The 17,721-nt window shown below is 47.9% G+C and overlaps 1 protein-coding gene across 1 annotated transcript in view; it reads left to right on the top strand.

The window, feature by feature from the left end:
• Positions 1-17,721, top strand: part of LOC119389885 (probable cationic amino acid transporter) — a 147,054-nt gene that overhangs the window by 77,924 nt on the left and 51,409 nt on the right. The window contains exon 2 of the mRNA XM_037657301.2: positions 1,185-1,338. Within this exon, the coding sequence (XP_037513229.1) occupies positions 1,185-1,338 (154 nt within the window). The remainder of the gene's footprint in view (positions 1-1,184; positions 1,339-17,721) is intronic.

Below are 17,721 nucleotides of genomic sequence, written 5' to 3' on the forward strand. Positions count from 1 at the left end.
GATCCAGGAGGCAATATCGCATGTGTGCTTGTTTAAAATTATTTAGATGATATGTGCAAATGTTGGCGCTCAAATAAGGCGCCCGCTACTTCTTAGCTCTTAGAGGGGTCGAACATAGAACATACAGGGTATACGCAGAATACATAGGACACCGGATTATTATACACACGCAGCACATACAATATTCAGCTTGAATAACACCATTACTCTCCAATATGACGTCAGTCAGAAAAATACAAAGAATAATGTCCCCGTATATGAAGTTCGGAAGTCAGCAGATATGACACGTACATCATGTAGATACTTATTTTGTGTCGATCATGATTGCGTCGACAAAATCACGAAGAAGAATGTGTTCTCTTTGCCTCGTATCCATGACATATAATAGACGGCATCTACTCTGCCCATTTTATTGTTTTGATCTTCGCTCTGCTATATTGTACAGACTGCTGTCGATGACATGGAACAAGAACAGACCGCCTTTTCCACTGCCGACTGAGCTGTAGAATTTGAGGGGATGTGTTTTGGCTTGTGCAACGCGGATGCGTTGTTGTACGTCTTTACCTGTAGGTCAGTAACTAACCGATGGCGATGGGTAACGATTCATCTGTCATTGCTTAACGGGCCCCACAACAACGTCTGAAAGTACAAGGAACGTGCGCGCTATTATCTCCTGGCGTTTCCCGTCTTTTCGGCGCTATTCGTATCGCCAGCAGTCTGTTCACGTGTCGTCATGAAGAAATAAGCTCTCTGTCTGTCCATATACGAGAAATATCAGTTGCAAATTATCTCTTACCCTGCTTTGCCACGCACCCGGACGTCCGTTCTGCCTCGTCTCGCACGGCTGTCGTGCGCGATCAACTGTTTTCACTTTGTTTTGTGCGTTTTCGATTGCGTCAAGCGGAGATAGCAGCGCGTGTAGCCGGAAAGCGCGAAATCCCACTAGACTCAACGCTTTTAGTGCTGACGTTGTCCACGTGTTTTATGAAGGAATAGGTAGCAAGGAGGATATAGTGCCTGTAGGAAGGGTAGTGAAGGCTAGTAAGAAGTCACTCTCTCGTCCTTGCACTCGGAGTGGTTTAGGGTCTCTTTGGCGCTCACGCTTTTCTTGTTTTTAAGCGAGAAACCTTAATTCAGTGTCTCGCATACATAGTCTAACCGCATGCGCGACTGCCCTTGCGCAGCGTTGCCTGACGACGCTGGACCTGACCTCCCTGGGCGTGGGCAGCTGCGTGGGCACCGGCATGTACCTGGTGGCCGGCATGGTGGCGAGGAACTTCGCCGGCCCGGGGGTCATCTTCTCCTTCATCATCGCCGCCATCGCATCTCTATTCTCCGGTGAGTCGCACTTAGAAATCACTACGATGCACTGAGAACGAATAATGTCCCCTATATCTTCCTTAGCTTCACTGTCTATTTGTTTCATTAGTTCTGTCTAACAAAGAAACGAGACTCTCGAGCGATTCGCCCTCTTTCGTACTTTTCATATATAGGAGGGCTTCGTCCAGGCAGACTTTACGCCTTAGGCAGCATGCGTGGGTTTATTCGTCATCTGCCATGTCGTGAAAAGATCACGTGCCACGTGACGCCCTATGGCAAAAAGCGTTCCACACTCACCGCCTCGGCTTCGAGTGGCGCTGGCTAACACTGCCAGGGATTAAACGCGCATACATGCGGAACAAAGTGGACGAGGGAGCGCCCTCCGTCGTAGCTCAATTTATAGAACATCGGACGCGTAATTCGAAGGTTGTGGGTTCGGACCCCACCGACGTAAAGGGTGTTTTTTGTCCACTTTAATTCCTTTCGACATATGTCATATTCATTAGACTACACGTAAAACAACAAATAATTTCCCGTAAGGTTTCCTTGGCTTAATTGTATGTTGGTTTCATTGGTTATACGGTGCATTTAGAGGAACTCTTGGTTACCTCAGGGGTCTCGCCCCCGTTCCTGACGAACTTGAGGCCATTCCGTGTTTTGCGTTGCATGTGTCCGAGCAACGCATTATGAGACGGGTATAATATTAAGAGAGGGTGTGAGAAGGCCTGATTAGAAGAAGCGTGAAGCGTTGGGCTATAGTTGATTTGACGTTCTTAGGATGAATAGCGGAGCATTTCCGATGAATAACTGCACTGATGACATCCAAACAAGGTAGAAGTTCAGGAGAAGGTGTACACTTGAGAAGATGAAAAACCCTCCAACAGGGATCGTCGCTAGAGCCCACGTTTCGACAAGTGATCCTCTTATCTTCAAGGCAGTTGCTTACTTGAAGAAGGCAGTTGCTTCAAGGCCGTTGCTTCCTTGAAGAAGACGAGACCGCTCGTCGAAACGTTGTCTCTGGCGACGCCTCCTGTTCGGGGATTTTTCTCACCTTTACGCCCGCCACATACAATGAGATTTCACAGCACTTCTACCTAGGCAGGACGGTCTAACCCCTTCCTCGCAGAAAATTACACAGATCCCACACAACGACACTTAGGCTCTTACAGACGGGTTCGTACCCAAATTTGGCTTTATTTCACAAGATTTATCCGGATACTTGCACTAGCAGCTCGTGCCCCCGTTGCGGGGAGGTAGATAGTTTAGAGCACATGCTCGGGCGACGTCCCTCGTTACTGGGCGGCGATCAAACCAACCAAGCCAATTGGTGCTCCGCTATCAGAAGCTCCCAATAACGGAGATCAGCTTTAGGTCGTGCGCAGGGCCCACGATGCGGCGGTCGGGTTTTGCCTGCCCGTCCCAACGTGAAAGCAGCCCACTGCACGCTAGTCGCGTCTCTCAGGACTACAAATAAAGTTTAACCAACCAAACAACAAACGAAAGGAACACAGGTACTTGAAAGACGCTCAATCTGCAATTAAATTGAACTAGATGCGAAGAATAACTTGGACTTCTACGGCGCATGCGCCAGAACTCTGATGGAAACGTCCGAGACGAAAAGGCAAAAAAAAGTGTTTTCTTGCATTTCTGTTTTGTCAACTAACTAACTAACTAACTAACTAACTAACTAACTAACTAACTAACTAACTAACTAACTAACTAACTAACTAACTAACTAACTAACTAACTAACTAACTAACTAACTAACTAACTAACTAACTAACTGTTGAAGATCCCAGGGTTACAACTGTTCAGACGATACCTTATCTACGACCTAGGGAGCTGTCACTGACAGAAAGGAATATGAGACCGAAAAAAAGCGGAAGGAATAGACGCAAGGAATCAGAGAGCGGCAGCGTGAGAGGAGGCACAGAATCTTCTGGATCTCCTGAATGTAATACACGCTTCTTTTTTTTTTTTTTTTTCTCCATCGTATACGGCCACCGTCATCGTCCACCACTGTGCGAGTGACTGGCTTGCGCAGTGAGGCGATGGCCCGCGCTGCACACCGTTCTCCAGAGCGCAAAAGAGAAAGAAAGAAGCAAACAAACAAAATAAAAAAAGTAATGCGCTTTCATGATACACATATATCCTCGATACCGCTGAGATGCAACGCCGAGCGGCCACGCGGAGAACGAAATAAACGCGGTGACGTAGGTGGGCCGCCGGCACGCACGGCGCGGCCAACGCCCGCGGGCTAGGAAAACCGAAAAATTTCTCTATCAACCGTTACGACGTTAAAGTAAGCAGAGCTCGAAATGGGGATCGGTTGGTGAGGCTTTAGCTGTTACGATGCGCAGTAGCAAGCACTGTAACGCACGTGTAGTAGTAGTAGCTGTGTTGCGCATCGCTCGCAGAGTGTCTCACGTTTTTGTTTTGTTTCGGTAATTCTTTCACTAACTCCTTGTGTAACGGCGCATGCAACAGCGTAAAATACGGAATACACTCCGAAATACTGACAATGACAAGGAGGAAGCAGCCATATGAAGAAAAGGAAGGGGAAAGAAAAAACAACAACAAATTATTGCATTCACATAAAAAAAACACAATAGCCTAAACATAATAAGCTTCGTGGATTGACCGACTTACGCGTACATGAACTCTCCCTAGGTGCTCTTTTGTGTACCTTTCTTTCATTGCTGCAATTTTCACGAATTACTTTATCTGTGAAAAGGAGTAGCCCGTGCTATATAAAAGCGACAGCAGCTCCTAAACAGCATATAATTTAAAAAATGCTTCAAGTACGACAATAATTCAAGAACGCAGGACACGGTCGGTACGAAATTGATAAAGCGGGGGCGACGCATTGTACAGGCGTATGGGCAAGAGGAAGAAAAAAACGAAATGAAATGTTTACACAGCAAAAAAGAAAGAAAAGGAAAGAAGGCCAGAGAAAGTGGCTTCGAAATGAGTTTTGGGTTGCCGTTGCGGCGGCGGCGGTGCGGTGGTGGTAGTGGCGTTGTAGAAGTAGTGATGGCATGGGCGTTCCGCGGAGCGCGCACACACACACGTGGAACATAACTTCCGTGCTTTTGTGGAAGGTTCGCCATAGTCACGTAGACATACAGCGCGCCGAGCGACGCAGAAGCTGCCGTTTGCTGCCCGCAAGGAAAAAAAAAAAAAAGAGGCCCAGCCGACGGGCGGCTCGTGCGTGAGCTCGAATGGATCAGGAATTCGTGGAGAGAAGGAAGCAACGGAAAAAAGAACAGAATGAAGGTAGATGAATGAAAGAATGAGAAAGAGAGAGAGAGAGGAAAGAAGCTTGTGCGAACACTCTAAAAACAAAAACAAAAAAAATCAGACAGTTTCGCACAAGTGGTGCCAAGCCTGAAGGAACAGCGGAACTGGGCGGCCTATCTTTTTCCTGTTTATTTTTCTTTTTCTCTCTCTTTCTCTCTGTTTCTTTTCTATTTATTTTTTTTTGTCTCGTATTCTTTCTATTTCTTTCTTTATCTTTCTCGCTCTTTATATCTTTTTTGTCTCTCTCTCTCTCTCTCTCTCTCTCTCTCTATTTCTCGCTTCCTCTTTCTTTCTCTCTACATCTCTAACTTTGGATGATATGCGTTGCTCTCTCCCCACCTCCTCACCCTCACCTCCCTTTCCAACCCCCCGTTGTACTATACTATACAAGGCTACGTTATGCTCTGCTAGCGTGCCTGGGTAGCCGAGTGGTTACGATGTTCGCCTTCGAATTGTGGGTGCACGCGTTCGAATCCCGCCTCATTCAGAAATGTTTTTCGCCAAGAATTTTCTCTCTTTCTTTCTTTTCTTTCTCTCTTTCTCTTTGTACTCGTTCTTTCACCCATCAGAGTTGCCAGAATCGTGTGCCGCTCAAATCGGCGCACGTGTTCTGTGAACGAAGCAGAAGACGAAGAAGAGGACGAACATAGCGCGTGCCTGTTCACGATGACGATAATTTTCTAAGGACGGATTACAACCAACGGCTGACATAAAGAGCTCCGCGGTTAAAGAAGGGAACCAGAGACGAAACGAAAGGTAAAAGAGAGAGGGAGATACAGAGACCGGAAAGTGAGAGCCGGCGGGGCATGCTTCGCCCTTAAATCTAAGTTTAATATGTATAAAACATACATATTAAAACATACGTATTTTATTACTACAATAATACATATTAAGACATAGGTGTTTTATTGCTACAATAATACAGCGTATGTTGTACCACATCTCTTCCATTTTGCCATTGTATAATACCTAGTTTTTGAGTTCCTTTTGTCTGTTTCTGTGATATTGCTAAAAAAGGACATTCTCTAGCCCCCCTCGCATAATACTCTTACGTGGAGCCTGCCAGGTATTTGTACATAAATAAACAAATAAACTGCCACCCCGTTTCTACAAGCTGATGTATTTCTTGACGTTTCTTGCATCTCGTCATTTATGTAGGAAACAACGAAACAAACCAAAGGATGAATGAATTAGTGAATGAAGGAAGAAGAAAAGTGGATAAATAAAAGAAATTGACCACGGTACCAACGAAGATGCCGTGCATGCGAGGAAGAAATAAAAAAATAATGAATAAAGAGAATATTCCATGAGGGAAGAAACGTATCTATTATTTCGCCTCGCCCATTCATGCTTCTTTTCGTAACTCACGCTAATTTGTTTATTTACCCCTTGTTTTTTGTGTTTTTTTTTTCATTTCGTCTTTTCCATTTATTATCCCAATGCTTCTTGATTTCTATCTCCTCTGTAATCCAATTCTTCTGCACGAAGCGCATGTAGACGAACGTGCGCGCACGCACGCGTTCTCGTTTTTTTTTTTTTTCTTTTTCGCTTAACAAAGCGGAGCAACTTCCAGCCGACTCTTCCACTACTCGAAAGCGCTAGCTGCCTGGCGGCCCCTCGCTCGTTGCCAACGTTTTTTTTTTTCTTTTTTTTCCCCTTTTTCCCCTCTCGTCTAGTTCCTCGGTAAACCCACGCGTGTTTCCCTTCGGGAACGTGCTTCCGACCTCATCTTATTGTTGTGGTTGTCGGCCGCTTGCCTTTCCGCCCAATTTCACCGCCACGAGGCGTTTTGCTTCTTCCCGCTACTTCATTCCTCCCGCCTCCTTTCACAAATTTTACATTGTTTCCTTCCCTCTTCTGTTTCGCCGATAATTATTTCGTAAAAATAAAAATTCATATATCAGTCTCCTCGTTCATTATTTCATTCCTTGCTAACTTGGTACCTTCCTTGGTGCGTTGCTTTATTTCTGTCACTTATTTCCTTTTTTTTTCTTCATTTGCGCATTCATTCGTTCTCGTATTATTCGTTTTCTTTGCTGCTTTCGATATTGTACTGTTCTTTCTTCGCTCTTGATTATTTCTCCTCATTATTTCTTTCCTTTTTTTTTCTTTCATTCCGCTCTTCCTTCTTTTCTTATCCCACCCCATCTTCACTTCTATGACTTCCTCATTTACTTTTCTTCCTTATCTTCCTCCCCAAACATCATCCTCTCTCTCTCTCTCTCTCTCTCGCTGTGTTCACTGATTTTCATCTAGTTCATATTCATCAACCATTAAATTTGCGCGTTGCATATAGGCATTTCTCGTCTACGCTGGCCTGAAACATTCTCCTTTTGTAATTATTCCTGTAGAATGACTCAGGTCGATAACAGGCGAATCGACTTTTTGCCAAATTCGCAAGAATGTCCTTCACCTTAATGTCGGTCAATCAATCAATCAATCAATCAATCAATCAATCAATCAATCAATCAATCAATCAATCAATCAATCAATCAATCAATCAATCAATCAATCAGTGGATGAGACTGCCCTAACTCTCTGAACGCTATGTACACAATTGTGTACATCACTTCTTTCTTGTTCGTGGTATCGACTAGGGGCTAAGAAAGAGCCAGATACATTGAGCTTTAGTATAACTGAACCTCCTGCATAATAAATTTGTCCTCATTTAACTTCATTTTGCAGTGTACTGTTGCATACGATTACTTTGCTGACCACCTTCGACGAGTCGTTCGACATGCCGCTTCCCGCAAGCCACGTTTAAAGTGTAATTTTTCTTTGCTCAAAATTTACATAACCGAAAACGAGCTTCGCTCTATATTTCTAGCCTGAGATTTGATCCTATTTATGCAAAAACAAGGCATGAACTGACTCCAGAATAAATATATATTTAATTACAATTTAATTGGGAACAATCACTATAACACACATAAATTAGCGTATTATGACATTATTTTTGTTGCAATAGAATATCGAGTGCCTTGAAATAAGGTTGTATCGATTTGACGCATTTGCAGACAGGTCTTCATAGGTGGCATCTGAAAGGGCTAAGCCACACACCCGTCGTTGGTGTGCCACTTCTCTCCTCATATTGAAGAAAACTTGGCGCAACTTGGCATTCCCTCTTTCGCACACACCGTCACATACGCACATACACAGGAACACACTCGTGTACTTGTGTATATTCGTATACGCAAGATTCGTATACGTATATTCGTTCTTGCGTACATTCTTGCGTATATGTAACGTGTACTCTTGCGTATATGCGTGTATGAATGTGTGCGTGAATTAGGGAATGCCAAGTCGGTGCCAAGTTTACTTCAATATGATGATTTACCAACTAGCCCAACAGCAAGTTATAACAACGTATACTTCTCTCCTATAAGTTTCCTCTTTTGCCTGGTTCACAACTTAGGCATATTAACGCAAGAGCGTAAAAGAGCTCGTTTTGCAGAAATTCCGGCTTAGGTGTCGCGTTGTTGGTTGTGAGCGAAAAATACCATCTTGTCGTGACCGTAAAATCGAGACAGATGCAAATAAAATAAATAATAAAAAACATACGTTCCAGTCAGAATCGAAACCAGGCCGTCTGCGTGGCAAGCAGGTGTTCTACCACAGAACCGCGCTATTGCTTGAAACTGCTTCGAAAAAAAAAAAACACTATACGAATGTCATGTAGTGGAAGGAGTCTGCTTAGCGCATGTAATATTGCGTGGCAGAAGCGTATAATCGCGACAGGCATCAAAACATGTGAATTGAGCAACGAGTGGGTGTTTTAAAAGCCCACCCATTACAAAGCGCTCAGACATATTTAATCATCATCATTTGCAAAGGCATGAACAAAGTGAGCAGGTGCGTAGGTTGGCGTGTTGGCTTACGGACGCGTAGTGTGCTCTTCGTTGACTCGCAAAAGGAAGATTTATGGCGCTGTGGGCACTTCAAAACTGTACCTTGCAGTAGGCCATTCTAGGATAGTTTGAAACGGCCAATGTTACGCGCACAGTCATTCGTTTCCTCACGGCACGGTTGAGGCATGCACCGAGAACCGAAGGCAGGCTAGCAATTGAGCTGACGATGCGCACGGGGCCGATTACGCTATCGCGTTCTACTCTTGAAGGCGAAGCTCAAGCGTCCTCTAAGTTTTTTCCCAACCGACCCAGATCGCAACTCTATTGCCTTAAGCAGCGTGTACTCCATTTCAGTGCGAACACTATAACCCTCTTCAGCGCGAACACTATACACCATTCTCTGAAGCCATAGCGTCGAAAACACGGGGACCACGGAAGAGCACACGACGTGCACTACTAACAACGCTACTCAAGAGTTGTGAGTAGCGCACGTCATGTCCTCTTCCTTGGTCCCTGTGTTTTCGACGCTATGGCTTCAGAGAATGTACCGAACCAACTAGCCCAAAAAGTGTGTACTATGTACCACTATTCTCGGAGGCATTAACTGTCTCAACTATCCAAAGTGAGCCCTGCAAAACTTCTTCCAAGTAATCATCGAATGACTTTATTAAAAGAGCTGATTGCCTCACGAGTCGACACCCGCAAATTTCTTTTTTAATCCGTCAAGAATCCGTCAAGAATCCGTAGCAGGAATTTCTCGCACGCTTCAAGCGCTTTCTCTCTCTTTTCATACCAGCGAGCGTGCTGAAAGCTACGCAGGGAGGGGGTTGAGAGAAGGGGGCAAGAAAATGCGTCCGTTCGTCAGCGCGCGTCACGACCTTGAGCACTTTCTTTTCTTTCTTTCTACGAACGCGCGGCTTAATTTCACTGTGATCGCGAGAGAGCGCGCGGGCAGGTGGCGTCATCCCGCGGCGGCCGCAGTAACTATGCAGCTCACGTTGCTCAAATCAGCCGACGGTCGTGTGACATTGGGTTTATTGCGCGGTCATTTGTGTTTACGGCATCATTTTGCCGAGAGAAGAGGTAACGATTTCTCGCTGACTTTCAGAATTGTCAATTCCAGGCCGCGTCCTGCGCTATAATGTTTGGCCCACGTGTTCTCAAGAGCCTCGACTACCGATCGGCAGCGTTTTCTGACCATGCTGAAAAAGTGTTGCAGGGCCCCTTTAAGCTGTAGCGAGACTGTTCTAAGTCTCGCGTTTCGTGCGCTCATCCCTTTTCAAGCCTGAACGCATCGTGTTATCTCCCTCTACCTTCTAACTCCGACCTCCAGTTCAACCTTCTCTACGTACTTTCCTTGCTCCGATCCCACTTGCTACTTATTTAATTATTTTTTTTTCTCTCGCTCATGTCTTGTACTCAGCAGGTTGTTTTCGGCTTACGTTCATGTCTTTGTAAGATCCCTCCTTTGTGGTGTCTCTTATTATCGCTATACTTATCGCTGCTTCCGTTTCTCGCCATTGTAATCGATGCGGTTTAACCTTGTCCTGCTCGTCCAGGCTATCTTAATTTCCTTGCGCCATTACTCTCTCCTCGAATCTCGATTTCCTACTTTCAGCTTCTTAATATTCTTTATTAGTCTTTTCTAAGTTTTTGTTTATTCATATATGCAAAACATGGGAAGGTAGGCTACGTTAGAACGGGCTATCCCATCATCATGATATTAATATTGAAAAAAAAAAACAAAAGCAGGAAAAACAGGAAAGAATAAAAGAATAAGAAAAGAAAAAAATTATCAGAAGTCCAATGTGCACGTATGATCCCTGGCGTATAAAGAATACCTTAAAGGTTGTTTCTTGTTTTATTTTGCGCGTGCGATGACTCCTTTTTTAGTTCTTCCATGTTACCACGCACTTTTAGATTGCGGTTCGCACATGATCTCATTTGCCTCCCGTTTAAATTGCATTAAGTTTAATTGTTGTTTTTTTTTTTTTTCATTATATTCTCTACCTTCGACAAGCACACTCTGCAAGGCGCAGCTCGAAAAAAAGAAAACTCTCTTTCAGTTGACCGCAGAAGATTGATTTATGCTTCCCTCGAGTAAAAAAAAAAGAGAGAGAGAGTAAAAATAAGAGGCGGAAGGATAACCTAATTAACGTCCAGCCTTTTCCTTGTCGACTCCCACCTTAAATTGTTTTACAAACTCCGGGACCGGAAGTGTCGATAGCCTCAATCAAATTTAATCAGCCTCTCTTATCGACTACCACGCTTCGTAATTAACGGACATTCCAACGAAGCTTACTTCTTTTCTTTAGCTTTTCTCGCACTAAATGTGGCACGTGGTCGACTTGCGTGCCTAGGCGGACACGAACTTCTCCTTTTTTCCCTTATCTTCTTTTCCTTGATTTGTTATTTTTACGCTTTTTTTGTTGTTGTTGTGTTCGCCAACCGCTGCGTACTTTACGTTCCTTCACATATTCATCTTTTATGCGGTAGTATTGCTGTTTGTTCATGAGACCCTTCCAGTTTTCTCTCATTTGCATAAATTTATATACGTGAGCAGCAAGCAAAAGGGCTCAGTGTTGAGAACGGGAGTTAAACCATGTTATACAGGAAAATGTCTTCGTGAAGACTACATGCGACTGCTATAGGCATTTCAAAAAGCTCAAAGAGGCGCGCAAAACAAGAGCAAGCCCGGGCACCGCTCGTCGTGAGTTATGCCTGAAGGATCTGTACCGCACAATATCATTATAAAAATCAGCTTATCAATATCTTTAATTACATTGCTTCTGGGCTCAGCCCTCTCACATTTTTGTTGTCAACACCTGCACACACGGTGTGTAATCTATAACGCTACAGTATCAAAGTAGATTACACATCCATGCGCGATAATTAAGGGGAGCATATTAAGGGGTCCCGATTCGATCGGCACCAAAGTGCTGCTCCTATTTCTGCCAGGAACTGTAACATGATGCCTTTGATCGATCGTGTTGCATTAAACGTTACGACGCCACGCGCTATTTGCGCGAGACGCTGTGTAAAGGAGTGCCTTGGAATAATCTTACGCCAGTAAGAGTGATTGCAGCGTTGAGCTTTTGAAGCCCACATAACCTTCTCTAAAGAAAGAAATATTACATATATGTAACGTTTAGTATGCTCTTTTGTGTTCGCCTATGTGGTATTATATGTATGTATGTATGTATGTATGTATGTATGTATGTATGTATGTATGTATGTATGTATGTATGTATGTATGTATGTATGTATGTATGTATGTATGTATGTATGTATGTATGTATGTATGTATGTATGTATGTATGTATGTATCCAGACGGCACAACGCATCTACTGCATACTTGGCAGAAGTGCGTAAACGTCTCTGTTATTTCTTTTTCTTTTTCGCTGTTTTCGTAGCGTGCGCAGCAGTGAACGTTTCTAGTTCTTTAGGTCGCACACTGGGGGATAGCCACCCATTCAACGATTAATTAACCGTTGGTAAATCATGCAATTAAGAAAAAAAGCCGTCGCTAGAAAAATAACTTTGTTTCAAAAACAGCATCGCAAAGGGAGAACGTTTATTTGAAGCTCCACCTCACGCATTGTTCATCATTCTCTCCGCGAAAATCAATGTTTTTTTTTTTCTTTCGTTCTTTCTTCCTTTACGAGTTAGTTCCTCAAGGGTCTTGCTTCGCTATGTAAACAGCGTTGAGAGGCTTTCTGCGTGAAGTGGTTGTCTGTTGTTCGTCGCGGCATCCTTTGAAATGAACGCGAGGCGTTCTTTTTTTTCTTTCCTTCATCCTGTTCTGTCAGCTTCACTGCACGTCCCCAGCCGCTCGTAAAATCTCCCCTTTGTGGCGATGCACACGTTCGGCTAACTAAAGCGCGTCTCTCTCTCTCTCTTTCTCTAGCAGGGAACGCCTTGAAAAAAAAAAGGAAGTGTATTTATGCGCATTTTAGCGAAAGTGGAATGGAAAGGGATACGTTATAGCAACGAGGCGTTATTGTCTTTTTGATGTTCCTGCTGTTGTTGTTGTTGTTTAGCGCCAAACATTTTGTAGGACGTAGACCGAGGTTTCCGAAATAGTTTTACGATCAGTTTTCCGGGTCAGCTTTTAAAAAAAGCCATTTTCCGGGCAATATTGTCGAGAAGAAGATTACCTAGCGATGCAAATTTGTGCCTGCGGCGAACCATCGTATAAAACTATAATCAAGGCGAAATATACGCGGAAACAGTAATTAATTCTGAACCCAGCGCGTGGTTCGTGTGAATTCCACCCACCGTACTTGCTCGGACACGCGAAGTATTGCCGAACAGGGGTGTAGCGAGAAATATTTTTCAAAAAAAAGAGGGGGAGGAGTTGAACCAACGTTTATGCACATTCGTGCTTGTGCTTGCGTTAGTTGTTGCCACCACCGACTAACGTTGGTTAAAGGATATCTCCACGTCGTTTATTTTGACTAGCAGTTCAGCTATTCACTCTCATGACGATGTAACAAAATAAGTTTGTAACTAGTGTGCCCTCGCCTCACTCTGTTATGTGCTTTACACACTACGGCAGTTCCAACTTCCCATCAGAGAATTTCGAGGCAATTTTCTCTTCTCCACGGTACGTTGTGGGCTCGCTGTAAAAGCGTGCTTCGCATTTGTCTTTTATCGTCCTCCTAAAACTCGAGGGTCGTAAAGCTCGCTTCTTTGTCGTCGTAGTAAGTGGTGAGCCCGGAGTTAGCATCACCGGAAAATTAAGTGTCTCGCCGTCGGTGTACCTGACTGCGTGACGGTGGCGTTATCTTGACCGGCACGATGTCGTGTATTCCACGTACCCGGCCGCATTGAGAGAATGGGATTCTTCTGATAGGCGAGGAGATAAAATTGTACAGTGTAGTAACTTCCCTCGACGGGGAGGACACCTCAACCGCGGTGTACGGGAAGGGAGAAGTGAGTGAGTGAGTGAGTGAGTGAGTGAGTGAGTGAGTGAGTGAGTGAGTGAGTGAGTGAGTGAGTGAGTGAGTGAGTGAGTGAGTGAGTGAGTGAGTGAGTGAGTGAGTGAGTGAGTGAGTGAGTGAGTGAGTGAGTGAGTGAGTGAGTGAGTGAGTGAGTGAGTGAGTGAGTGAGTGAGTGAGTGAGGTTCTTGTGATTGTGAAAGAGTGGGGAAGAGAAAATTGCACAGTGTAGTAACTGTCTGTCATCGGGGAGGACACCTCAACCACACTGTGCGGGGAGGGAAGTGGGAATAGAGAGAGATAGAGGAAGTAGCAAGAGCGATAAAAAGTTCCGGGGAGAGGAAGGACAGGCGGCCGTCACCACTCGGTCAGGTCCGCGGACGTGACGCACCACGTCGGAGTCGCCCGCGGAGATTCGTCTGGTACGCGAAGTCAAGTACGTTCTGCACGGAAACTTAGCGCTGAGTCCTGCGACCGCGGGGATGAAGGATTTTCTCGACAGTGTCACAAGGACAGCCCCAAGAGCGGTAGTCACTGTTGAGTTTGTCCCTATCAGAGACCAGAGCGGGGCACTCATACAAGAGACGAAGTAGCGTCTCTGGGGCAACGAGTATGCGTAGTATACATAAACGGGTGTAACTATGTTCGCCTCGTGAAGAAATTTCGTCTAGTGAAGCTTTCGTAAGAAGGAGGAGGAATGGGACAATAAATTAAAATGCACAGAGGTTAACCAGGACTGTGCACGGTTGGCTACCTTGCACTGGGAAAGGGAAAGAGGTAGTGAGAAGGGAAAGTCAACTGTGGATGCGGCCACCATTGCAGCGGTTAATGGAGTCCCTCACTTTCCATTGGTACAAGGAGTGTGGAAATCGAGCGCGCCCTCTCCTTTGGCGCCTCGTTCCCCAGCTAGCGTGTGTGTGGGCCCCGCGCGGCTCGAGCGCCGGAGACCGTCGTTAATCGGCAGTATGGCGACCACGGCGGCAGCGCCAGGCCTCTTTGTCTGGCGCGAGCCATGCTTCGGCTTCCCGGCGCGCGGGCACGCGTCCGGGCATGCCTCGACATGCTCACAGGCTCACGCCACCAAGCTAGCTTACGTCACTGCGCAACGCCTGTCCTCATTGGCCGCCAGTGACAAACCCCTTCCTCCTTGAGCTCGCTTCTGTCTGGCGCGGGCTTGCCCGCGTCAGATTATGTCAGATGCTCTCAGGCCTTGACGAGAGGTTGACGCGCTGCTCTAGCAGGCGGCTTCTCGTTCGTGCGTTCGACTTCGGCCCTCGTGCGTGAGTCGTCGCGCCGTAGGCAAGCGTACTTGCTCGGTCTTGCGGAGTTCCCTATACGGCCTGCAAGCCCGTGAGTGTCGCACTGTGCTGCCTCTTGGGTTAATAAACCCGTTGTTGTTGTTACCCTGCCTCGTGCGTGGTTTCTGCGCCGTGTCGGAGAAAACGACGAACCCGGCCGCAGCGTCGTCGCACGCAGCGGCAGTGGAGAACGTCGCGTCCCTACACGGTCGCGCTCGTAGGTAAGCCTAGTACAAACCTATCTCCACATAACTGGCGCCCAACTTGGTTTCGGCATGGCATCAGAGCAGTCCCCGTCGAGGCGCTCGTTCCTGCTTGATCCCGTGGCTACGGACTTGATCTCGTTCGATGCGGACGACGCCGATAGCACGAGGTAAGCTCGCCTTAGCGGCCCTCGGCTTTCGGCCACCGGGAGAGATCACGTCTTTGGGGCCTCCTTTGGTGATGACCGCTCGAATGTGGACTACAGTCCTAGCCTAGCCAGTTTCGGGTTTTCTCAGCTGGTCGAGACACACGCGGAGTACGTGCTTTCGGGCCCCTCCAATGCGTCGTCTCCGCTCGCTGGCCTTTCTTTGTTAGCAGCACAGCTGAGTGATTAACCCGCCGCACCAGAGCGTCCCTGCCTAGGACACATGGTGCTGGCATTCACACGCTCGCTGGCCCATCGCTGTCACGAGTGTAAAGGGTTGACAATGTCGTCCGCGAGGCAGCTCGCATAGGCGACACCGTCGCCGCGTTATGCGCGCCTTGGCGACGCTTTCGGCAAATGTGAGCCACCGTGCTCCGTTGTCGATTCGTTTGCCTGTCGTATGAGGCATCATGCATCCGTCGGTGCGGAAACCCTACTCTTCTCCGTGCCGTTTATTGGCCTCTTTGGGTATGGCGTGCATGGCGGAGAACAGGCGCACGACCCTACAACGGCGGCGCCTGCCTCGGAGCATTTAGCGCTGCACAGAACTGCGGCGCGGCTCCGGCAAAAACTGTGCCTTCCATCTCGCGAGCAGAACAGCTGTTTCATGCGGTGCTTCGCGGTTGGTTGTGCGTTGGGAGAATCGCGCGCGCCGACAGCGCTGTGTGCATCTCCCTGGTCTTTCGCGGCCCGTGATCCTCGGTCACGTCTTTCTCGCGGGCACGGGTATCGTGAATGACTTCCCAAGCGGTGGCTACGGGGTCGTCCCTTTCGGCGCCCTACAACCGCTTGCAACCCTCGGAGTGGCTACAGCTGCCTTTTAAGTTCGGGACGCCACACGAGATTTCGCTCGCCGGAAGCTTGTCTGCTATGTCAAGGGAGTGCCATTGGTGGAGGAAACGGACCCCATGGCGCTCGTCTGGCTTAAGCGCTTGCGCGAGCCCTCGGGCCGCCTCGCGCGCTGGGCGTTGACTATGCAGCGATACAACTTTGTTGTGCGCTACCGGAACGGGAGTTCAAACGTCGTGGCTCACGCCTTGTCGCGTGCCCTCGTTTCAGCGTGTGACACTTCTGTCCGCCGCTCCCGAGAGCAATCGCACCGAGTAGACTCCGGTGCCTCTGGCACCAATGGGTCGAAATGAGCGAACCCCGACGGCGAATTGACTTTTGAGTCGATCGCCTCGGGTGAGCACGTCACTTCAGCCGGTATCCTGTTAAGCAGAGAAGAGATACTAAAGGTACAGCAGTGCGATCCGTTTTGGGCTCCAAGAGCCGTGCTCCCAAGGAGCGGGCGCGTATTGACAGTCTGGTATTGCTGTCGGCGCCGTGTGCCGTTTACGCAGTCTGGTGTTGCTGCGGGCACGTTCGATTTGCATCTGTCTGTCGCCGGCGGAGTTCTCCTGCGCTCCACATCCCACCGGAGGAAGCTCCCCAGGAGTCCTTTAAGGTGGGGGTACCCCGCAGTCTAAGGAAAGCCACCCTCGGCTATTTCCACGACTCGCGGTTGGCCGGACATGCGAGTGGCCGTAAGACTTTCCAAAAGTTGTGCCGCTCTGCTACCTGGCCAGGCATTAAACGTGACGCTCTTCACTCCACGTGTGGCAATGCGTGAAGTCTCGTGCGGGCAAGCCCCCGGGCTCATGCAGCCGCCCCAAACCTTTTCGTTGCCTGCAGCAGCGACTTGGTAGAGGGGGAGGCGGTCACACAACCGCAGGAAAACCGTAAGGCTGGCCCCAAGTCACGCCACCGGTACAACCTGTGGAAACGCACTTAAGCAACTTTTCTCCCACTAGCAGGTAGCAGGACTTTATTCCATACCATGGTAGTGAATGGAGAATAACCGCAAAGGTGCCCAGACACGTCCGGAAGTGGTAGAAGGCCCTCTTGGTCGAAAATACCCTCTCACGTGTTGTCCAAGCCATAACCTGGCAAGCGCCCCCTTTGTTGGGCAGCACTGTCAGGCAGGCACCCCTTTTTGGCAAGCCGGCTATGCCAGGGGCATTTCTGTCCACTCCTGCGCTTCCCTGCGCCTGGCTCTACCGTGCCACCAGCCTCTTCCTGACCAGCTGGCCTGCTGTTCCCTGGTCCTTCCTGCTGTGGCCTGGTTCCTGCCTTCTGCCCTGCAGCCACCTCCACCCTGCCTAAACCACCTGGCAGCTTCAGCAGCCGCCCCCGGCGGCTGGTCCGTCCACTCAAGCTGTGGCCTAGGCCAAAGCGTGGTCTCCGGCTTCCGTTCCTGGCTGCCTGCTGTTCCGGCCTACCGTTCCTGTGTGGCCCCCGTCCCAGCGACTTTCGGCGGTTGGCTGCCGCACGCAACTGGCAGCCACGCCTCGTACGTTCCCGGCTGCCAAGCTCTCCAGTCCGGCGAACTTCAAGCGGGCTGGCTGCCCGCCCTTGTGCAGTCTTCCCCGTTCCTCCTGGGCTGCGGACCTTCTCCCGGCGGTGGGCTCTCCCCGGTGGTGGAACTTGTGGTGAAACTTTCGGTGGAACTTTTGCGTGGCCATGGCCGACCTATGGACTTGTACCTTCGGGAAGACGGCACCCCCCTGTTGGACTTTGCCCCGTTGGCAAGCCCCCTTGCGGCTGAGCTGACCTTGCCACTTGG

Source organism: Rhipicephalus sanguineus, chromosome 4 (genome assembly GCF_013339695.2).
Source record: "Rhipicephalus sanguineus isolate Rsan-2018 chromosome 4, BIME_Rsan_1.4, whole genome shotgun sequence".
Classification (NCBI taxonomy): domain Eukaryota; kingdom Metazoa; phylum Arthropoda; class Arachnida; order Ixodida; family Ixodidae; genus Rhipicephalus; species Rhipicephalus sanguineus.